The sequence below is a fragment of the Hoplias malabaricus genome, chromosome 3 (assembly GCF_029633855.1).
Source record: "Hoplias malabaricus isolate fHopMal1 chromosome 3, fHopMal1.hap1, whole genome shotgun sequence".
NCBI lineage: Eukaryota > Metazoa > Chordata > Actinopteri > Characiformes > Erythrinidae > Hoplias > Hoplias malabaricus.
Window position 1 is genome coordinate 43138520 of NC_089802.1, and position 25000 is coordinate 43163519.

Genomic DNA, 25000 nt, shown 5'->3' on the forward strand with positions numbered 1-25000 from the left:
TTCATTTTTTTAAATATTGCACCCCAAATAACCCTAAACCTGGTGGTAACAGGCCAGCTGTGGCCTGGGGCAGCTGTGGCCTTAAGGTTAGGGAAGTAAGCTTGAGGCCAGAGGGTTGGCAGTTCTATTCCCGAGACACAGCTGCAATGCCCATGAGCAAGGTTTCTTCTTCTTCTAAAGCACAGGGGGTAGATTCAGATTCCCCGTGCTTCTGCAATGAACACACAAATCCAGAGTTAATTTACTGCTCTTAAAAAAACAGCAAAGCCGTAACCCTAACGCTAACCCTAACCCTAACTCAGCTTGCAAACATCAAGAGAAGCCCAGCTGAATGTGGCTTTATTTGTTTATTTCTGAACCCGACTGTCGTACCATTGAGAGCGCTCCCCCTCCTCCTCCAGCAGAGCCCAATCATAATTAACCAAGGCAGCTTCTAATTAGCAGCTAAAAATCCTGCACAGGAAAGACTGATTGGTTCATTTTCTCCAGCCATACACCACCTGTTTCGCTCGATTCATTACCCAATTTGTTAATTTTATCTCCTCGTTCCCAAGGTTTAATTAAAGGTTGCGGGGGCCAAAAATGACATTTTGAAGACTCTTTCAGTCCCACCTTTCTCTTGCCTGAGTGTACCCTGATCATGAACATCACTTATCCCCCCCCCACCTAGACACACACACATACACACACTCGCACTCAGACCCACTGCCCCCTTGAGGTGCATAGATGGGGAGTAAAGAAACTAAGGTTGAGGCCTGGAGGAGTCCTACAGACTCGTATGATCATACGCTCATGTGCTAATGCACTAAATTATCTTTGTTCTAAACCACATCATATATCTGTGGTTTTCCCCTTCAGTTCACACTTCAGTTCCACAATAAACCAAATAAAATTTTGGTATCTTATATATTCATTCATTCATTATCTGTAAGCGCTTATCCAGTTCAGGGTCGCAGTGGGTCCTGAGCCTACCTGGAATCATTGGGCGCAAGGTGGGAATACATCACACTCCTCACAGACAGATACCCGGAGGAAACCCACGCAGACACAGGGAGAACACACCACACTCCTCACAGACAGATACCCGGAGGAAACCCACGTGGACGCAGGGAGAACAAACCACACTCCTCACAGACAGTCACCCGGAGGAAACCCACGCGGACACAAGGAGAACACACCACACTCCTCACAGACAGTCACCCGGAGGAAACCCACGCGGACACAGGGAGAACACACCACACTCCTCACAGAGTTTATATTATATTAAATATAATGGTGGTTATATTCAAATATACTACATTGTTTTATGTTTTTGGTAATTTTACAGTTTCAGGATAAATATGTTTTTATTATAACAATGGTATGTACAGTGAGAAACTACTAGGCCTATTTCATGCTATAGGCTAATGCAAAAAGTGGGAGTTTCCAGTAGCGCATGCACATGCAGGATGGATGTAAAAAATCAGAAGGAAAACAAAGAAGTTTAAGAAATTAGAAATGAGACTTTACTAATGCTATCATAATTGAAAGCCATCAAATCATCACAGCAATGTTCTGACATCTAGTGTAAAGCCTTGCCAAAAGAGTAGAAGTTATTAGTGCAGTAGAAGGAGGACAAAAATGCCTTATTTTTTTTAGAAAAAAATTTGAACAAGCATGTGTCCACAAACTTTTGTCCATACAGCGCAAACGGCAATTTGTATTAATCACAGCAATGTTGTTTGCTGTGTAAGCAAAGTTTCAGGATGCCATTTCTGAATGTGTGTGTGCGTGTGCGTGTGTGTGATGTATGCTGCTTGTGCCATTATTAGCTATCTCTATTTAATGGTCTCATGATGGATAATCCGAGGCTTGCAGCTCAGCAGTCTACTGGGAATGTTTGCTAATGTCGCTGGTGACTACAACCGCATACGGTATTTACTGTACTCTACATGTGAGCACAAATTAATGAAGGAGATCATGGAATGATAAAATGGGAGTGTGAACTTGGATATGAAACTCTCCAGAGAGGGATTTAGCCTACGCATGTACAAATATATCTGAAACCGCTTGGACAAAACTGAAAGACTTGTTCTTATTGCAGTGTACGCTCACAATGCACCTAAAATTAACATATGACTCGGTGAAGCTGTAGTCTGTGTAGTGGGTAACAACACTGACTATGTAGAAGACCGGTCTTTGATTCCTTGGCTGGGGAAGCACTCCACAACCCACCAATAAGAGTCTGTGAGCAAGACGTCTAACACTACCACCACCTCTGTAACATGATTAGAATTTTTCTCACTGTGGGTTAGAGGTTCTGCCAAATGCTGTGAATGTAAATGTAAAGGCCATAATCTGAGCAGCTACAAATTACACTCTTATGAGGTGCAGCATTTAAATGGTGCAGCATAATTCTTCAGAATATAACGTGAAAGCTGGGATAAATAAAATGTTAATATATTAAGGATTATCCTTGTAAAAAACAATGATCACATCACTCACTGTCTTGAAAGACACTTGTTAAGGTGTCTGCTGTTATTGTTACAGAAAACAAAAACATGCTGAAAAATGGTCAAAAACAGACATTCAGAAAGAGAAGGAAGGCTGAGTTTGAATTATGATTCAGAAAAAATATGCCACTTTCCACACAGCTGAAATTATCTACTTATACTTTATATTCCTTCACACCTAAAACACAATTACATTTATGTATCCAGGGCGACACAGGAAAGTGCAAAGTAAATAGTGTGGGCCTCACAATCCAACTGCTGTGCCATTTTGAAATGGTTCTATAAAAAATTCAAAACTGATTGAGAGTATGACGCCCTGTGATTGAGTAGTGCCTTGTTTCATGTGTGTTCTCGCCTCGTGGCCAAAGATTTTGCTTAAACATCAAGCATACTGTCCCCCTGATGAATGAATGAAACAACATTATAATGTTAGAAACTTAATTTTATGTAAATATCCCGAAAAAACGCCTGTGGAACTTTAAAATAAATTTGTTTAAATTCTGTAAAATCCAAGTCAAGCCCAATGTTAGTGGGGTTTGAGTGGAATGTGTAATTAGCCCTACTTTCATTAGCTCTCTCCATATTCAGTGCATTCTGTGTTTTCCACGCTTAAGGCCTGGTTTTATTTTTGAGCAGCAGTTTCATATAAAACAAAAGTAATAATGCAGCAGATGCTGCCATAAAACACCAAGTCCATTTTGTCCTGAATGATCGTGAGTCAAGACAATTCAAGTTTCATTCAGAAAGGAATGGAGAAGAAATTTGTGAGCAGTCTTTTAAGACCATTTCACCGCCACCTGTCCAAAGCCAAAGCATCTGACATCATTCCTCTATTATCAAAGTCTCAGAGTCCTCTTCACTGCAGATGAACGACATGCAAAGGTTCTCAAACACTCTGCTGATGTCAGCTCCCAGTCGACAAACAATTCATTATTTCCCTGTCGGTTATTTTTGGGGAATGCCACCCAGAAAGCAGATGTTGGTGCTTTAGCGTAAATAACATTGTGCTCTTGGGCCGCTGACAATCTAATTAATTAGAGGTGAAGCAATTTTACCATATGGGTTTATCAACACATTCTTTGCCTTTAAAGTGACTGAGATATTTTTCGTTTTTCAAATAAAATGTGTCTCACTTTTTGGTTCATACGCTTTATCAGGGATGCCAACTTACTCATATTATCACAATCATTTGCCTCTTTTTCAATACTGGGAATACTGCCTTTTCTGATGTGTCAAAAAATTAATATTGTACAGAGCAAATGAAATGTCCAACAAAAGTTCCCTTCACAAAGTTGAAGATAGCTTTTCTGTCTTCCATTCCATTAAAGAGAACATCAACAATGGGGGGGAAACTCTTTAATCTGGGTTGTTTACATTCAGAAGCTCTGCATATTTTAAGGTGGAATGGTATGATTGAGCAGAAAAAATACGATTGTTGTTTGTATGTGGCTTAAGTTTAAATTGTAATTCACTGTTTAAATTACCGCTTTAACTTCATCGTCATCATCATCTTATTTTCCGCTTTTCCATTTCAGGGTCATGGCACTTTAACTTGAGTTGTTTAATTTTGTACCATTTTCGGCATGTGTTTACTTTCATGCAGTTAACGCTCTCCCAAATTTGGAGATATTTCCGTCTACAGCAAAAGTCAATATTACCCAACTATGGAGCAGGAATAGAGCAGTATCCTCATCTCGGTTTGTGCTTTTCAATGCTTGGTGGTCTCTTCGTTGTCTAAAAACCTCCAAAATGTCCTTTTATTCTTGTGAGCAGAGAGAGAAAGCGTAGTATACTGCACCAAAAACAATGTTTTTTTACCCATTACCCACTGGGGCTTTATAAACACTGCGTCACTGCAACACTACCTGCTGCGCCACCGTGCTGCACGGGTGAAAAAACATCCTGAGAATTTTATAAAATTAAATTAAAATCATGAACATCGCTTTTAAATCAGAGGTCATTATAATCTGGACCTTTGTGGCAGATCCAGGTTCCAGGCTTGGATTTTAAAGCGGCAGGCTGGTATGACACAAAAGCTTGTTTGACTTCACCGACTGCTGCCTGGCTCTGAGCAGTGAATACCAGTTGATGTAAGTCTGCTTTAAACTGGAATGGCACCAGCAGCAATTTAAGAAAACTTCAACTAGTTCAAAATGCTGCTGCTAGGGTCCTCACTAAAACTAGAAAATTTGAACATATCAGCCCAGTTTTATCATCACTTCATTGGCTGCCTGTTAAATTCCGCATTGACTACAAAAGCTCTACATGGGCTTGCTCCTGAATATCTTCAAGATACAATTTCCTATTATGAGCCTCCACATTCACTCAGATCACAGAATACTGGATTTTTAATTGTTCCCAGAATTCAGAAGGCCTCAGCTGGGGGAAGAGCCTTTTCTTATAAAGCCCCCAGACTCTGGAATGATCTTCCAGAAAATGTTCGGGACTCAGACACAGTCGCAATCTTTAAATCTAGGCTAAAAACACATTTGTTTAGTTTATCTTTTGGTAGCTAATGCTCCCCCATAGATAAAGGCGGCAGATCCGGGGGGTCCATGGACACAGGGAATTATAGTAAACTGAGACGCTGGTGCTGTCGTCCCGCCGCTTCTCGCGATCACTCAGGTTTGTTGACGGTGGAGCGGAGGGATGCCAGTGTTTCAGGATGCTCCCGTGTCTGTGTGTCCTCCTGGTTCTCTCCTTTTAGTTAATGCTGTCATAGTCAGATCTGCCGGAGTCATTAGCCACACTCTGGACATTTTCATATTTTCTACTTTACAAACACAAAACAGTTCAAACCTAATTCCATCCCTTTACATCTTTTCGAGTAAACGACTGCCCACCTGTCTGTCTGGACACTGATGGATGACTGTCGAGACCCTCCTCCATGCTTCAGACCAGCTGCTCACGCTCCAGCAACCACCAAGTGCCTTGAAGCTGTCCCTACACTGAAGTTCTCATGGACTACTAACTATCATCACCAGTAGATTGACCAGAGGAGGATGGGTCACCCCTTGTGAGCCTTGGTTCCTCCCAAGGTTTCTTCCTCAGCTGGGGGAGTTTTTCCTTGCCACTGTCGCCCCTGGCTTGCTCACTTGAGGGTTTTACATTTGTTTTTACATTTCATGTCAAATCTTTGTCTTACTGGAATTCTGTGAAGCTGCTTTGTGACAACATCAGTTGTGAAAAGCGCTATATAAATAAATTTGATTTGATTTGATTTGAATGGAAAACCTAGAAAAGTGCATGGTCAGTGCAGATGCATTCAAATTGATCAGCAGCAGGGTAGTGATGTCCATTGTGAACTACACTGAAGTTTCCAAAACCCTGTTACATATACTTACAGTTTAAGATATATTTTGAGTTATGTTGGAGGACAGGTCAAAATCTTCTAAAAAGCCATGTGAGTTTAGATTGTATTAGTGCTTTAGGTTTGTGTTTATAAATTCATCTGGGTATTTGTGGTCTGTAGTTGAGCTCGTACTCCCACAACTCTTACAGCCCCGGGCTCAAGGCTTACACCCTGAACATTCAGTGTAAATCCACATTCCCAGGCTACACGTCAGTCCCCAGCCTTTCTAACAGGTGTGAAAGAGATGTGAATGTATTGACTCCTGCCTTTCTGCAGAACCTATAGCCGTCTGAGCCCTTGAGCAAAGTCCAACTGCTCCACGGACACCACAGTAAAGCTGATCCTGGAATACAATATAGGCTGGATAATGGTTTTAGTGAGTGGATGCTCGCAGCGTGATATACAACACCACCTGCATATGCAGAGCCCATTTCACTCCTTTCTCCTGCTTGTAATACAGTGTTTAGGTCAGCATGAGTAAGCTAAGATGCTCAGTCAAGCGTGCTCATTAGAGATTTTACACAAGGTTTCATCATATTTCTTCTTTTCTCAGTCATATTTTGCTGGATGTTTAAAATACAATACAGTGCAATCAGGCCATTGTTTTATGCCACTGCATTCATTTTTAAAGACCAGGATAGAACACATGTTGAACAGCAAATTACACAAAACCCTCAATAACTACACGATCAAAACTTTCCATCTGTCCCACTGATTATATTTTCCATCATTGTTTGGAGACCTGCTTTCAGTTTTTCAAAGAAGTCTGCAGGATATCATCCCATGCCTCCCAGGGTCAGCCCTTGAATTAGAATTAGAATCACTTTATTGGCCACTGTGCTTGCACACAGAGGAATTTATTCTCTGCATTTAACCCAATCCGTGCAGTGAAACACACATTTACATGCACACACACACACACACACACAAACACACTAGTGAACACTAGGGGGCAGTGAGCACACATGCCCGGAGCAATGAGGAACCCAAACAACGGCGCCCGGAGAGCATTTCTATCTTAAAATTACTTCAAAAAAATTGCTTCAAAATCATTATGATGCTCCACCAACCTGTGAAAGAGAAAACAGAGCTTCTGCCATTGCTCAGTGCTGCAGAAACTGCTCTATGTATCTTTCAGAGGAGGGTAGAAAACCACACCCCCTCATCTTTGATCTGAGGAAAGTGCTGTAAAATTTAATTCCACTCTGCAACTTTAGGGGGCACCCAGGCTCTTACCTAGTCTTGCTTTAATGATTTCTTAAAGTCCTGTTTTCTGGGTGCTCTCACTGTGACTGCAGGCTTGTAACTGGAAGGTTGCCGGTTCAATCCCCAGAGCTGGCCATGACTGAAGGCACCTAACCCCCAACTGCTCCCCAGGTGCCATGGTTAGAGCGGCACCCCTCTCCAGGCATGTGTGCTCACTGCCCCCTAGTGTTCACTTGTGTGTGTGTGTAAATGTGTGTTTCACTGCACGGATTGGGTAAAATACGGCGAACAAATTCCTCTGTGTGCAAGTACAGTGGCTGATAAAGTGTTCCTAATTCTAATTCATCCTGGTCAGGGTCGTCTTGGGTTGAGAATATATCTGGAGGCACTGGGTGCACACAATGCTGGGAGGGTAACAGAACAGATACATGCCCTAGATACATGGACAACAGATACATGCCCTAACATGTCATTTGAAATGTATTCTGTTACATTACTCTATATAAGCAACATATTCTGGACTTCTGTAGGTTTTCAGGTAAAAAAGTGCAGAGGCAGTGTGTACACACTCTGAACCCTCAACACCTGCTAAGCAAGTCAAATTATGATATTTCCACACCATGACACACACAGCAATTTCTGCTGTTCTCCAAAGCAGCTGTCAACTTGTAGAAATACTTTAACCTACACTTTATTTAAATACTCAGATATCAATAGTGTTTTAAGAGAAGAATATCATTGTTGTCCAAATAAAAATCTGTATTTTTTGTTTTGTTTGATTTTTAGTTTACTACATCATTTAAGCACAGCAGCTGTCCTTTACACCGTGTGAAAATGTCATGATGAATGAATGAACTAATAGAAATGCTCCAAACATAATAGGAATAAAACTTTTTTACATTTACTTACATTGAAAGTTAAGAAGATTTTTCCTTCTCCTTTAAAGTTAATATTTTTGATATGTTTTTGAACATTTTTTCTGTTGTTTGCCTATATGTGATTTGAATTACAACAATGCCTTAAAACACTGCTAACAGCCACAGCATTAAATAACTCCTTCAATTTAACTCTTACAGTAATTGCAAAATTTGATCAATATTTTGGGCTTTTTGTCAGTAAAACCATAAGCTGGAGCAAGAGGCTGTGATTTCTCACTAGAAACGCCAAACCTGGTTGATTTACCTAGAAGCACAGACCACACAAAATAAAACAAAATAAAATAATAATATTTCAAAAATGTTACACTGAATTGAGGTCCAAACACTTCATGATTTTCCCTGAATTGTCCTTTTGATAACTTAGGATCCCTAAATTCTTGAGAGCATTTATGTAGCAACAGGGATTTCTCCTGCAGTGAGCCACATTTCCAATATTTTACACTGTATTCCCTGAGAAAATAAGAGCTACACAACCAGTCACAAACACAGAGGCGTCACTGTTGTATCCTAGTCTCCTCCTTTGCGTCACATTCTATAGAAACCAAGAGGCTGCGTGGAGGCTCCTCCAAAAGTTGCCGCAATATGTCATCTCCACGCACCAAAGGCATAAAGGCCTTAAAGCAACATGCAAGCCATCAATCCCAGAGTTCCTTCAGACGCTGTCAGGAAGACTCAACATCTGGCCAGGCGTGCTCATTAGACTAGCTAATGATGGAGAGACGGAGCCGGAGGGCTGAAGATTACAGCTCTTTCACTGAAGGGGGAAGAATGGAGCGGATAAGTGAAGCTGTGGGCGGAGGAGGGAGAGGAGAAAAGAAGGGGCCATGAGTCAGAAGGAAGACCCCCCAGGGAGGAAAGGAAAAGGAAGGCTGTGACATCACACTGTGATAAACTACCAAGCCTCCACTGGGTGAAATAGATCTGCAGCGTCATTTGAAATTGACAAACTCAGGCCACAAATATTCACATAGCAACACATGCTCGCGGGAATTCTCTCACACGCTTCAAAATAATCAAAGCTGGGGGATTCAGAGTGGCGTAGACATGTAAATATTGGCCCTATCATCAGGAGATCGTGGGTTTGATTCCCACTGATGCCTCAACAAGGCTGGGAGTCCTAGACAGCACAAATGGCCTGGCTCTGTGAGTGGGCATGATTTCTACCCTCCCTTCTTCCCTCTTCTCACTTCTCACTGTGTTAATCAGGGTGGATGCCTGAGAGTTAATGTGACAGATCTGGGCAGTTAGCATTTGCTTCTGGGGGGTTAAGCTGGTCAGTTGCATTGCATTAATGGCAGTTAGAAAAGAAGTGGTGGGTTGGCTTGTGCTCACCCTCACCCTCGCGTGACTGGTGTCTCATTAAGGACAGCAAATAATTGGGGCGAAAATTCAGCAAAACAAAGGCATTTAAAGACTCTTCTAAAGTTTTAGGCTCAGAATGCGTGGATGTTCTTTAAAAACCCCACACTCAGATAATAGTTATTAACAAACATGTTTATTTTAAAGAATCGTCCCTCTAAAGATACACTGTTGCCAATCCGTTTTTGCTCAGAGTGCACATACAAAATTAATATCAGACAACATTAATAATTGTAGCACCTTAATTTTCATCTGGCTGCATGCATATTCTGCCAATGTTCTGTAAAGCGTATCCAACCTTAAAACAGTAGGTAATTAAGAAAGGAGGGATAGGTTCCAGGGGTTGAGTAGTCTCTGCTGGCATTACATCACATGTTAAACTGGTGTACCCTAGGGCTCCCAAGTGGCATGACTCAACGCCATCATCAGGAGACTGTGTGTTTGATCCCTGAAAAAAAAAGGCAATTGGTGTCTTTGAGTTTAAGAAGACAAACTTGGCACACTTCTCTCTGCGTTAGTAGGATGGCCCTCCTCTCCCTCTTCTGGCCAGCACCAGTCAATGTGGGCATTTTCTGTCATCTAGAAGGTGGGCACATTTTTGGAGAGAAAGCTGAAAAAAGCCAGGATTTAGATGAAATCACTGTGATTAATGGTGGCTGTGTGTGGTCTCTGCTTCATTTGAAGGCTGGATCAGCAGCAAGATTTCGCTTGGGTTAATAATAATTAAAGTGCACGTACTGAGGGTTTAGCATGATTTTAATAAGTTGTTTGCAAAGTTGTGTTTTTATTATAAAATTACATTAAGTCCAGTGAGACTAGATATTGCTTAGCTCCCAAGCATCCCAGAATCTGAGATTCCAATTTAAGACCTTAAAATCCTGTAATGGCAAAAATGCACTCTGCGTTCAGATTAACCGTCATTATACACATCTACTGACATTACAGGAGAACAGAACTGACAGTAACCAAATTCTGGCTGGTCAGATTGTTCCTCTCACGCATTTCACTTAAATGTGTCGTTCACGATTGTAATCAAAATCACTAATTCACAGAAAAAAAAAAAACCACACACAAAAAAAAACAAACAAATGTACAAGATGTTTCCTCACCATTTGCTAGCTCTCCAGAAACCAATCCAATGTGTTTATTAAACCCCGGTGGCAGTAAACGTGTAAAACACAATGTCACTCTGTTGGACACACTAGGCACTAGGTGGGTAATACTGACTTACTTTTGCTCTTTCAGATTTTTTTAGATAGAAATCCACTCTAAAAATCGCTAAAGCGCTAATTGCATGAAAGTAAACACAGTCCAAGATACTCCAAAACTAAACAACCCGAGTTTCAAATGAGTTTCTGTGGTAATTCAAACTGTGAATAAAAACGTACAGACAAGTTAAACTTCAGGCAAATACAAACAACAGTCCTTTCTCTCCTCAGACATACTGTTCCTGCTCAAAATATCTGCAGCTTCTGAACATAAACACACTAGAGAGAACTGCAGTTCCCAACAATTGTAGACATTCCTTTAAAGTGGCAGCTTAGAGGACAACATATGCTTTCGCAATACACCTACACTATGAGCAATGTGTAGGTCAAAGTGCAGACAAATTAAAATGTGGTACAAAGGAAAAATATTGCTATAAAGTGCAGGGGCCAGGAAAAAGTACTGGCGTTGTAATTTGTTTCTTTTCTACTTCCTAAAGTACTCTGTGTAACAAATAGTGCCCTATTTCCTAAATAATGCACTTATACTACTACACCACTACATTTAGGGTAGATGAGGATGTTTGAGATTCAGCCCTAGTGGTTTGGCACTGTAAATGCACAACGGCCCAGTCCACAACACACAGGTAAAATGCCTAGGCTCAGCCTTGAGTCAACCCAGAAGCATAAATCAGCCTTAACTTTGGAAGAAGTACAAAGAATAAGAAGAAGAGTCAGTGGCTGCTGAAGAGAAATCTGAGAACCCACGTTCTGCTACACACTTATTAAAGTGAGGACAGAGGGTTTGCATTGTATCTGTGGTGAGGGAGCATTTAGTTGTAAGAAATCTGCAACCTCAGCAGTAGATGCCATTAAATCTTACACACTAAAGCTGTGGAATTGTTTTTTGAGGAAAGACAAATTCTATCAAATGTGAATTTTAAAGTGAATCTGCAAAAATGCATAAAATTTACAAAATCATTTAGAAAAATGTATATCAGTGAAAATTAACTTAATGTAATTGAATGAATGTCCAGAATGTCTTTTATTATAAAAGTGTTGATCAAATCTCACAGATCAAGAGGTATCAACTAAAAGATAATTACAGTTAATTTAGTAAAATTTAAAGTTTTTAACCATGTTTTGATTTCTCAAATTTCTTAACTATTTTATACAGAGAATAACAGCTTATTATTAGTGTGGTGTATACCCAGGTCGCAGACACATTTGGGCCTAATCTGCCACTTTTGGCACTTACAGCCCTGCTGGCATGTGTTGTTTGGGCCAGCTGTGGGCCACCTGTCATGAGCCGGACTTGACTTGGGTTATTGCACATGTTGTGTGGGCAAGGCATGAGATTTATGCCACAACACATATTACATCTGGCCCATAGATCTGTGTCTGAGGCAACCAGAGGCAACCAGAAAGCTACAGATGTGCCAAATTTGGGCCAAACATTCGTTGCTATGTGGGTAACTGTTCTGAATGATCATGTATGGCAAAACAGCAACAATAACATTGGATAATAACTCTAGAGAAGATTTTGGAGGCAGGAGTGGATTATTTTTGGACAGCTTGAGCTAGAAGCATTTGCACAAACTGGGCCAAACGTGTGTGTGTGTCTGTAAAGGGATCAATTTTGCAGGGCCCTCTAACCTTATGTTACTCAGGCCAGTAGGGGGTGATTTGGGGGGTGGGGGGGTCAGGGGGCGTGGCTAAGAGGTGTGCCCCCTCGGCCTCTTTAATGATGAGCGATGTCCTCCAATTAGAGACGTTGACAGCCAGTAAAGTGGCCGGTCATTAATCACATGCCTGCTGCTGCCCCAGCGAACAAAAATCACACTTTGATTTATGATTCCTCCATCGCTGGTATTCCTTCCTCTCTTTCTCTCTGCCTCTGTCTCTCACCTTCAGTCGGGCTCTAGATTTGTTCATCGCAGATTTGTGGAATCAGAGCCTTTCTTGGGGATGATAAATCAATCAGCACTGACTGCGTGTGGAGAATAAAGGGGGTTTTGACCTTTCATGTACAGAACAAATACCATCACAGACACTGAGTAACTGAGACAGGACCTCACTGGTATAGATCTAATTATCCTTCACTGTTCACACTTTCCCCTTGTGTGAGACTAACCAAGGCGTAAGACATATCACAGCAGACACTGTCAAAGGATATCATTAAACTAGAAACAACAGCTTACTTTAGAGTTGAACTTGTTTTCCAACAGTTACACGTTCAATTTAATTTAATTTTAGCCTTAAAAGAGTTGTTCACGCTCATAAATCTTTTTCAAACTTGAAAAACTGGTCTCTCCCTGGCAGAGGTATTCAAGCTTCTTCTAGTGGAGGTTCCCCTTGCCAGTTTTTTGTGAGCTTGTGCCCCTGACCCCTCAACTAAAACACACTTGTGAATATCTAAACAAATACAAGCTATATATTAAAAATCAAGTCAAATCATTACAATGTCCCAGGACTTTTATTTTGTATTATTAAATAAAACTAATAATAAAAAAAAACTATTTAATTCAAAGCAGCATATGATGATAAGAGCTTCTCCTCTTTTTCTGCTCATATGAACAGAACACGCGCTCCCACTCTGCAGGCTTTATTTCCTTTACACAGTCCTTTTTCAAATATTTTTTTTTTGTTAGCAAGTTCACATCTAACCTGGGTGCCACGTTTATGCAGCAGGCAGTGTGTTGCAGTCACACAGCTCCAGGGACCTGGAGGTTGTGGGTTCAAGTCATTGTTGTGTTCTCCCTGTGTCGGTGTGTGTTTCCTCCAGGTGACTGTCTGTGAGGAGTGTGGTGTGTTCTCCCTGTGTCTGCATGGGTTTCCTCCCACGGTCCAAAAACACACGTTTGTAGGTGGATTGGTGACTCAAATGTGTCTGTAGGTGTAAGTGTGTGTGTGAATACGAGTTTGTGTCACCCTGTGAAGGACTGGTGCCCCCTCCAGTGTGTGTTCCTGCCTTGCACCCAGTGATTCTGGGTAGGCTCTGGACCAGGAAAATGAACATCTAACTTGCGACCCCCCCATGCAATTCCTTCATGACCCACTAGGGGGGCACCCCTTACATTTTGAATCCCTCTGCTCTATAGCATTGCTTTTAAATCCATATGTAGCACCGTCTGTTAGTGATTAAGGGACATTATATATACACAATAAATAAACAAATTTACACAGAACGTACACATAAATAAACAGCAAAGACACCAGTGCACCAACACAAAAGTGCAAAAACGCAGAAATAACTGACTATGAATATGCGTGAATAATTAGGAAAACTAAACTACAGGCCAATTCAGAAGGGTTCTGAACTAGGTCCTGATCAGCTGAGGGAGGGAAAGACAAATTCCACACCCTCTGTCTGCTACAGCTCTGGAGGATCAGAGTCCTGTTTCCAACACAAACCAACAGGAGTGAGCCAAACAGATAAAAACAAAGACTACTCACATCATCAGAATCTGCCTTGGAGTCGTAGTACATTATATCATTCTCCTGAAAAATAGAGCACAGACAAACAAAAGCATTAAGACACTGAAACATCAGATGATTACGTTCTAAAACAAATCCACTTCTGTTCCAGTCTGGTCACTCACTGACCTAGCCACTGCCCTCAGATCTGCCACAGACATGTTGCGATGAGCTGGACGCTCGAATGGCCGGGTCCTCGGATGCTCTTGCTTTTCATGGCTGGCTCTAATGAAAGAGTGCGGTAATGAAATAATGACCCTGCCCTGGGGCCGCTCTTAGGAGACAGAAGCAGTAATCGCTCTTAATGCCGTTTGTCATTGGCTGGGATTCTGTGTGCGGTTCGGCATGCAGTTTTTTTTTTATTCACCGAGCGACAGATTTATTTTTGTTAAACAGATTAGTGTTTGGGGTTCGGGACATTTTTGGGTGAGGGAGCAGCAACAGCTCGAGGTGAAAGGAGAAACGTGCTCAGAGAGCGGAAAAGCTCCCCAAACTACTGCAGACTGAGCTGGGGGTGGGGGGTGCTTCCACACGATGTTCTGGTTTTAGGAGAAAACACAGAGCAAAGTGCCTGTTAATTTCGGCCGACTGAGCGAGACAGACAGCAGTTATTCTGGAGACCCTCCTTCATTGTGTAGTGCATTATATGGGAACAACGTGCTCTGCCAACATTTTTTTCTGAAAGGGTATCCTCTCACTCGGCCACATTAACATTAATAAAATCAGGCAACTGCTGCTGGGTGATTAGCTCTGGATCACACAAGCCACACCAACACTCCAGAGAACACAGACCACTGATCCACAGCCTATACGCCCCTTACTCAGCCTCGGCCATGGTCCAGAGCCCACACGAATCTTTGGACCGAGTCATTGGATTCATTGGAATCACACACTCACCCAGTCACTCACACCTGTGGACAGTTTCACACACTCACCCAGTCACTCACACACTCACACCTGTGGACAATTTCACACACTCACCCAGTCTCTCACACACTCACACCTGTGGACAATTTCACACACTCACCCAGTCTCTCACACACTCACACCTGTGGACAATTTCACACACTCACCCAGTCTCACACACTCACACCTGTGGACAATTTCACACACTCACCCAGTCTCTCACACACTCACACCTGTGGACAATTTCACACACTCACCCAGTCTCTCACACCTGTGGACAGTTTCACACACTCACCCAGTCTCTCACACCTGTGTACAGTTTCACACACTCACCCAGTCTCTCACACCTGTGGACAGTTTCACACACTCACCCAGTCACTCACACCTGTGGACAGTTTCACACACTCACCCAGTCTCTCACACCTGTGGACAGTTTCACACACTCACCCAGTCACTCACACCTGTGGACAGTTTCACACACTCACCCAGTCTCTCACACCTGTGGACAGTTTCACACACTCACCCAGTCTCTCACACCTGTGGACAGTTTCACACACTCACCCAGTCTCTCACACCTGTGGACAGTTTCACACACTCACCCAGTCTCTCACACCTGTGGACAGCTTCACACACTCACCCAGTCACTCACACCTGTGGAAAGTTTCACACACTCACCCAGTCACTCACACCTGTGGAAAGTTCCACACACTCACCCAGTCACTCACAGCTGTGGACAGTTTCACACACTCACCCAGTCACCCACACCTGTGGACAGTTTCACACACTCACACCTGTGGAAAATTTCACACACTCACGCAGTCACTCACACATGTGGAAAGTTTCACACACTCACCCAGTCACACTCACACCTGTGGACAGTTTCACACACTCACCCAGTCACTCACACCTCTGGAAAGTTTCACACACTCACTCTGTCACTCACACCTGTGGAAAGTTTCACACACTCACCCAGTCACTCACACCTCTGGACAATTTCATACACTCACCCAGTCACTCACACCTGTGGAAAGTTTCACACACTCACTCTGTCACTCACACTTGTGGACAATTTCACACACTCACCCAGTCACTCACACCTGTGGAAAGTTTCACACACTCACCCAGTCCCACTCACACCTGTGGACAGTTTCACACACTCACCTAGTCCCTCACACACTCACACTTGTGGAAAGTTTCACACACTCACTCAGTCACACTCACACCTGTGGACAGTTTCACACACTCACCCAGTCACTCACACCTGTGGACAGTTTCACACACTCACCCAGTCACTCACACCTGTGGAAAGTTTCACACACTCACACTGTCACTCACACCTGTGGAAAGTTTCACACACTCACCCAGTCACTCACACCTCTGGACAATTTCATACACTCACCCAGTCACTCACACCTGTGGAAAGTTTCACACACTCACTCTGTCACTCACATCTGTAGACAGTTTCACACACTCACCCAGTCACTCACACTTGTGGACAATTTCACACACTCACCCAGTCACTCACACCTGTGGAAAGTTTCACACACTCACTCTGTCACTCACATCTGTAGACAGTTTCACACACTCACCCAGTCACTCACACTTGTGGACAATTTCACACACTCACCCAGTCACTCACATCTATGGAAAGTTTCACACACTCATCCAGTCACTCACACCTGTGGAAAGTTTCACACACTCACACAGTCACTCACACCTGTGGAAAGTTTCACACACTCACTCTGTCACTCACATCTGTAGACAGTTTCACACACTCACCCAGTCACTCACACTTGTGGACAATTTCACACACTCACCCAGTCACTCACATCTATGGAAAGTTTCACACACTCATCTAGTCACTCACACCTGTGGAAAGTTTCACACACTCACACAGTCACTCACACTTGTGGACAATTTCACACACTCACCCAGTCACTCACATCTATGGAAAGTTTCACACACTCATCTAGTCACTCACACCTGTGGAAAGTTTCATACACTCACCCAGTCACTCACACCTGTGGAAAGTTTCACACACTCACACAGTCACTCACACCTGTAGACAGTTTCACACACTCACCCAGTCACACTCACACCTGTGGACAGTTTCACACACTCACCCAGTCACTCACACCTGTGGACAGTTTCACACACTCACCCAGTCACTCACACCCTCACATGTGGACAATGTCACACAGCCAATCCTCCTACAAATGTGTTTTTGATCGTGAGAGTAAACAGGAGAGGTTAGCTGGAGGAAACCTACACAGACACAGGGAGTGCTAGCCCTGTCGCTCCAGTGCAGACTTCAGATGCCAAAGTACATCTTGCCTGATTGACACCATTCAGGAAAAGATGAAGCTAAAAGTTGTAAACTGAATATTGTTTAGCCAAACTGTCACTTTAAAAGCACACAGTCACCCTCAGGGGAGACTGATTCGCGTCTGATCCCTGAGTGTGGCCTCTGTGAGCCGTGTGCTGAGAGCGAGCATTGTGTACTGAAGTTTAAACCGAGCTTGAGAGTGGCATATCCATCCAGTCTAATGCCAGCAGAGTTGCACACAGCGACGCCCCGCTGTCTGATCTCCACAGGAGGCCTGGAGCTGCTCTCCTCCTTCTCTCCTCCTCTCCTCTACTCATCCCTCCTTCGTATCCCCCACAGAGGACACACTCTCTCAAGGGCAATGGAGCTAAGTGTGAGATTTGAGGCTTACTTCTTTTATTATGTCCTGATTTGTCCCAGTGCTTCAGTGCTGACTATCTGTCGACACCAAGTCGGCTCTGACTTTTCTGTTTATGGAGAAGATACAGTGTAGTGCACATATGACAAATATGAACGGGAAACTTCACCAATTCTGGAGAATTTAACGATATTTAAAACATTCATTCATGCATTGTCTGTAAGCACTTATCCAGTTCAGGGTCGCGGTGGATCCGGAGCCTACCAGGAATCAATGGGCGCAAGGCAGGAACACACCCTGGAGGGGGCACCAGTTCTTCACAGGGAGGATATTTAAAACAGTAGAGATTTAAACAGTAATTCAGAGTGGTTTAATGTGAAAGAGTTTGTTGTAGAGAAGCTTACAAATTCACATCTCTTTACTATGACCAAAATGACCAGTTAACATACACATGCCCTTGTGTTGTGCTGCAAAGGCTGGTAACAGTAGAGTAGTAACAAATATGAAATTAATCTTCTACCTTAAAGTGTCCTCCATGATTATTATTATTTATTTTTTTATTTATCGTTACACATATATAGCGCCTTTCTAGATAACCAAGGAAGCTTTACAGTCAACACTGCTCAGAACACCATTCCATGCAACACTCAACCCACACACACACCAGCGAGGAGTGGCAGCCAAACACACACAGCGTACTCTCAACCAGGAACGACCATCCACCTGGAGGACAGCATCGGGCACTAGGGTTTCACCCAGGATACAGCGCCAGTCCATATCTGGGCACATACACATTCACTCACACACACCAGGAGAGATATTAGAGAAGCCAATTTACCTACCCTCCATGTTTTTGGACTTTGGTTTAGTCTAATATTTACACCACTTGTCTGACATTTTATGCAGGGTGACTCACAATTTTGTAATTACGCTACTGTCATTTATATAGCATTGTGTGGTGTCTTTTTCTTGACCTACTGATTACCAGTATGGTGGCTTCCACATCCAAGGTCCACAGCAGGATCAAATAAAGGGTGTTTCATAAAGTTCAGTTTTTAAAAATGCAAAAAAAAAAAAAACTGCCAAAATCAAAGCAAAATTCAAAATATTTATTTAATTTAATTCAACATTTGCTTCGATTTAATAATGAAAAATAAGCGATGATTAATAAATAATAATCGAGCATATGACCACCTCCTCTTTCTCTGCAGGCAGTCATCTGATCATTGAAATTCATGATAACTCTTTTTATCATCCTCTTGTTGTCTAGTCAAAATCCAATCGGCGAATCTTCGCCGTTTTGCATGATCTGCTGGTTTCAGCTCTTGTGTCAACTGAATCTTGTAGGGGTGCATATGAAGATCTTTTTTCAGTATTCGATGCACTGAAGATGTTGACATACCCAGCTGTTGTGAACGATGGCAAAGCGACTTCACGGGGCTCACTTTCACACTGTCTTGCAGTACCGCAATGTTTTGTTGCGTTCGAACATTACGTTTTCAACCGGACAATTTTCTGGTTGCAACTGACCCAGATTCTTCACATTTCTGTACCAACCTCTAAACTGCCTTTGTGGTAGGGGCATTGCCACATTCAAACATCGTGCGAAGTTTACGCACAGTCTCTGCGTAGCACTCCTCCTTTTCACAATAAGAATGCGTTGCTCGATATTGAACCACTCCATGGCTACAAAATGGAAAAATGACAAATGATCTTCTAATCGCAGTGATAATAGACAACAAAACTGGTAGGAACAGTTATGACAAACTTCAAACCAAAAAATCAGGCAAAATTAAAAAACTGCGTACTTTATGAAACACCCTTTACAACAAATATCAACAGCCAAAAAAACCCCCACTACTTTTCTTTTTTTGGCAGATTAAAAAAATCTGAAAACTAATGATAGTCTCAAACAAAGTGAGAGCCACGTCTGTAAGAAATTCCTGCACTAGCCAGACCCTCCAAGTTACATCACCAGCCCTCACTTCCAAATGACCCCTCCAAATCGGTCACTAGAGGGGTCTGACAACCTAAACATAAACATTGTGACTCCTGCGCATGGTGTTCCTGTCTGAGCTGGGACTTGAACCCTAGTGATGTAGCGGGATAGACAGATACATCAATTACCTGCATGTCATCTACACCATAACAAAACATTCCAGGCCATAACTTCACTAAGCTGCTGTAATACAACAGATATCAGGCAGTGTTTACATAATCATTTCAAGTGCTTTTCAGACGTCTGGTTTCTATCGCCACACTGAAAAATTTGACATCAATTCACACGGAATGACTTTGATTATAACTTGACAATTCAATTACGGTTTCTGAAGTGTCAGTGGAAGTATCAGTGGAGTTCCTATCTAAAGTTAATGAAGCAAATGCAGTGCACTAATGTCAGTAAGCTAGGCCACTAAAATCAAAGCACTGCGTTTCTCAGCTCTGAAGGGCCTTTACTTATTCCACTCAGTGTGGAATAGCTGCGCACTCAAATTTCACAAGCAGAAAGTTTAATTACCTTTTCACTGAAGTCGGCTACTTTGACCTCAGTTCAACACCATTAGGGACTGCTGGGCTGTTTTTGTGTTGCACTGCAGCAATTTAAACAGCTTGTTTACTTCTGAAAATGTACCAAACTGTCCAGAATATACAATCTGTACATGCCCCCATTATAATACCAGTGTTAGGAGAGCACAGTGGGGCAAATTATCCTCTATTTCATTCAAAAGTTTAAGAAGCGTTCATACTTATAGAATCTGTCACATAAATAGAAACACATTCCCAGTGAACAAGCCATGTCCGCTTATCATTCACAGATGTACTATTTTGGTCCACTGCATAATGTAATGTGCAAGAGGACGTCTTTTGCAGAGATGACATTCAGGGGGCACAGCACACACTGACATACATGGTTCTGTGCTGGATATAACAAGACATTGTAAGAAACGGGATCACGTCCGAGAACCTGCACTCTAACATCCTGGCGACTTTATACAATGACTTAAGGGTGTCCAAAAGACAATGTATTCAGTGATACAAACCATAGCAGATGATAGCACACTATGATCTTATCTGTTTTACTAGGAGCACCATAGACATTTACGATCATCAACTACTCAGGGGCAGAGTTTAATGGGATAAAGAGAAAAAGAGAAACTGTGAACGCATTGCTGAGATGTTCAGAGTAACAGGTAACAGGGTTAAAAAACAATTAGTTTTATAGGGCTGATACCAATCAATACCAATAAGCCTTGATCATCCCCCACACTGCTCAGATTAGATTACCTCTCTCTCTCGGCGCAGTTCCAGCTGTCCCTCACAGTGCCACACAGCAGTGCCTGAGACAGTCAGGAGAACTGGACAAAACCACATCACCTCTCACGGAGGGAAAATGGGTATATTTAGTGAGTGAGTGAATCAGTGAGTAAGTGAGCAAAGGAGGGAGGGAAAGAATGAGTGAGTAGGTTATTAAGCAAGTGACTTAGAGAATGAGTGAGTGAATGTGTATGTGAGTGAAAAGGTTATTGGTTGAGTGAAGATGTGTATGTGTGTGTGAGTGAGTGAGTGACTGACTGACTGAGTGAGTGAGTGAGTGAGTGAGTGAGTGAGTGAGTAAAGGAGTGAGGGAAAGAATGTGTGAGAAGGTTATTGTGTGAGTGAAGACGTGTGTGTATGTGAGTGAGTGAGTGAGTGAGTGAAGGAGGGAGGGGGAAAATGAGTGAGAAGTTTGTTGGGTGAGTGAAGAAATGTGAGTGAAGGATTGAGAAGTCAGGGAATGAAAGCATGAGTGAGTGAATGAGTGAGTTAGGGAGTTAGGTTAAGACTGAGAGAGTGAACAATTGGCAGATCTGCCTAGTCCTGGCTCCTTTGAATAAAAACATTAAAACATGCCAGTTGTAGATGAAAGAGTAAAGCTCTGTTCCTTTAAAGCAAACCAGCAGCTAGGGGTGAGTAAAGGCCTTCAGTCTCAGTGGACACACACACACACACACACAGGAATACAGTGTGTTAAAACATACAGAGTGTGGAAAAAGGGAGAAGACAGAAAGAGAAAGAGGGGGAGGGAGACAGGAGAGAGAGATGGAGAGAGAAAGAGAGAGAGAGAGAGAGAGAGAGAGAGAGAGAGAGAGAGAGAGATCGAGAGAGAGATAGAGATGGAAGGGATGAAAGGGACGAGAGAATGTTTGATAAGGAGAGAGGGGGAAACGGGAGGGAGGGGGGAGTCTGCTATTAATAGAAACTTGTCTGCAGAGATGGTCCTGGAAGCAGCGTGGATTTTTCTTGTGAGGGCTGTTTGTGTGTGTGTGTGTGTGTGTGTGTGCTCTCCAGTGTAAACTCATTGTGCTGACTGCTGTCTTAAACTCTGTGTGCCAGCATCTTCATCCTGCTACATTAATGATTCCTTCCATTGCTCAAGACAACACACCACTTATCATCACTGTGATAATGTTACACACTGGAAACAAATTAGTTCAGTGTTTTACACATATCCCCATTCCTCTGTGAGTCCATTTCCTGTCTGTACGTCATCATTCATCAAACTAACACCTATATTTCATGACAACTAACATCTATGAAGACTTATTCCAACAAGCTCCAGCGGTGGGAACATTTTCTAGGACAAACTTGACTAAAGCAGCCGTTATCAACTGCCGCTGGCCTGGAATAAGCTTTTATTCACTAGGCGTCTGAGCAATGTTATGCCAGTTGTCATGGAGGCTGATGTAAGGAGTCCAAATTCAGCAAAACAACTGTTGTGAAGAACTGTTTTCAGATAAACTACGAAGTTCTGTTCACTGTTATAGTCCGGAGTAAGTCATAGGCTGTGGCTGACTGCCCCCTAAATTTAGTCCCTAAATTATTCTAGTGAACTTTTATAGAGAACTGAATTCAGGAGGGTAGTGAATGATATTGTATACTATCTCATGTGGGGTTTACCAATCAACACAGGGCATTATGAGTAGTCACTAGGCTACACAGTTTTCACATTACTTATTGTGGTGCAAACTCATTATTCAAGTGTAGTGTTTGCTGAAAATTGTACTCTACTGTTTCAGGCACTACTACAAAATGGCCGTACCCTAAATAAGTGCACTAAATAGTAAATAGGGCAGTTTCAGACAGAGTAATACTGTGTCCTTAACTACAGTGACAATTCTATGTGACAGTAACGAAGACCTGGGCCAGATTTGAAGGGTTAAGAGAGGGGTTTGAATGTTACAGAAAAGATCTGCTGTCTAGTGTTGTTAGCATTATTAGCCTGGTAGCTCTAGCGCTAAAAAGGTCTTTGCTGACAAATTACACCTATGAAAATATGTAGAAGCTTCTGTAAAGTTTATTAACTACCAAATCATTCCTTTAAAACCAATAAAACAATATTAAAGGCCCACCTGGTCCAATCAGATTAGAAAACACAGCTGTGTGCTTGAATCACGTTAGCATGAGGTGAATATGTTAAAAAAAATGACTCAGCAAATACAGAGGATGTGTGATCCTTGGTCACTCTGTCCCAGTCCATAGCCCTGAGCTAGTGAGGCCATCTGCTGGAACTGGTCTCTGTCTCTCTCTGCTGGTCTTTCTAAGGGTTTTAGGTTAAACACACATTTACAAAAGCCAGCAATTAACCAGGCCAAACAGCCACGCACAGAGATAAAGACACGGACCTCCTGATAAACTCCTCTGTGGGAACAAGTGCACACAGCCCTATCAGTGAATGAGATCGACCGCCACACACGCCCCCAGCTCATTTCCAGACGATAAGTAGATGAGGTCATGTGACCAGCGTCCAGGCTCCTCGAGTTCCCACTTGGCTGGGCCACTGCAGGTTAGCTTGCTGCACTGTTGCTATAGAAACAGTCACCTCTGTTCCACATCTGAGTGTGGATTTGTCCTTACAACTCGCTCACACTCTCTCTGTTAGCATCTGCACTGGACAAGAAAAGGACATGAACCACCCTACAGCTATATTCAGAACTAAAATCCTATCCTGGACCCAAAATATAGACCAGGACTGTTTTCCCTGACCTCCCTGAACAAAGCTTTTCATTCAAAACAAATAACCCAATAACAAGAAACCAAGTAAAGCTCCTTTCCTAAAATTCCTAAACGTAAAGAAACACATTTTCAATGCTGCCACCCGTTGAGTTAGAGACAGAGATGACAACCATCAAATAAACAACAGCATATTAATAGCCTAATTATTAGCTAGCCCAGATTACACTCAGATTCCACTTTAATGAATGTGTCCATCAATCAATGTCTTCACACAGCATCCCACTGTTTTCATTTGAATAAATGTAATGTGTAAAGTGCTGATCTTGATTTGTTGATGTGCGTGGAGATCAGATATAGCACAGGCCTTCCTTGGTTTCATCCTGAGAGAGCATTTGTTCTTAAAATGTGGGCAAATTAAAACAGTTTACAGGCATTCTGACCTAAAATTAGCATTCAATAATTTATTCATTCATTCTTCTGTAACGACTTCATCCTGAACTGGGTGGCAATGATTGTGGAGGTGGATCATGGGGTGCAAGGCAAGAACACACCCTGGACAGGGAGCCAATATACTACAGGGCATCACAGCCACGATCAGTCAATCACACACAAAACAGTGTACAGTTTCACACACTGTTTTTGGACTGCAGAACAAAACCCATGCATACACAGAGAGAAAACACATCAGACATTGATCCAAGGTGAAGATCAAACCCAGGGCCCTGAGACTTTGGAGCTGTGCAGCAGCTACAACACCTGTTGCACCACCATGCTGCTCTAAAACCAGAATTTATGTATTTGCCATGATATGCTACGTATATTTAAGTACTACAATACCCAGCATGCACTACACACTACACTAGACTGTACAGACATTCAGATTTACTGTCTGTTAGCATAGACGCTGATGAACTAATAAGTTCAGACATGACATTTACCAGCCTAACAGTAATGTTTCCACCAACAGCATGCCCCCAACTATCTGGCCCAAACTCCTGGAGTTCTCCTTCTTCCTTGATCTTTAAACTAAAAACAAAACAAACCAAAAACATCACTGATCTAAAGAATCCGTGGCAACAAAACTAGAGGAGAGTTTATTTCTGACTGATTTTGTGATGGTCTCCTTTTTACTTTTGACCAATGTGCCCCTTAAACAGTGTGTTGTTAACCCTTTAAATGACCTGGACCTGCCATCCTGCCATCCGATTACTTCAGAACAAATCACTGGTTTACACAATTTTCCTATAAATACTGTATTAATATTAAACCATGGGATTTAACGGGAATCATCTTTGAGAGTAATCACCACACACACACACACTCTTTTAAACTCAGCCCTCAACTCAGACACACCGCCTTCATCCTCAAATTCACACAACCCTCTCTT

General features: G+C 42.4%; 1 protein-coding gene across 1 annotated transcript in view; it reads right to left on the reverse strand.

Moving 5' to 3' along the window:
• cacna2d2a (calcium channel, voltage-dependent, alpha 2/delta subunit 2a) overlaps nt 1–25000 on the reverse strand; it is a 275566-nt gene that overhangs the window by 93318 nt on the left and 157248 nt on the right. The window contains exon 5 of the mRNA XM_066664996.1: nt 14009–14053. Within this exon, the coding sequence (XP_066521093.1) occupies nt 14009–14053 (45 nt within the window). The remainder of the gene's footprint in view (nt 1–14008; nt 14054–25000) is intronic.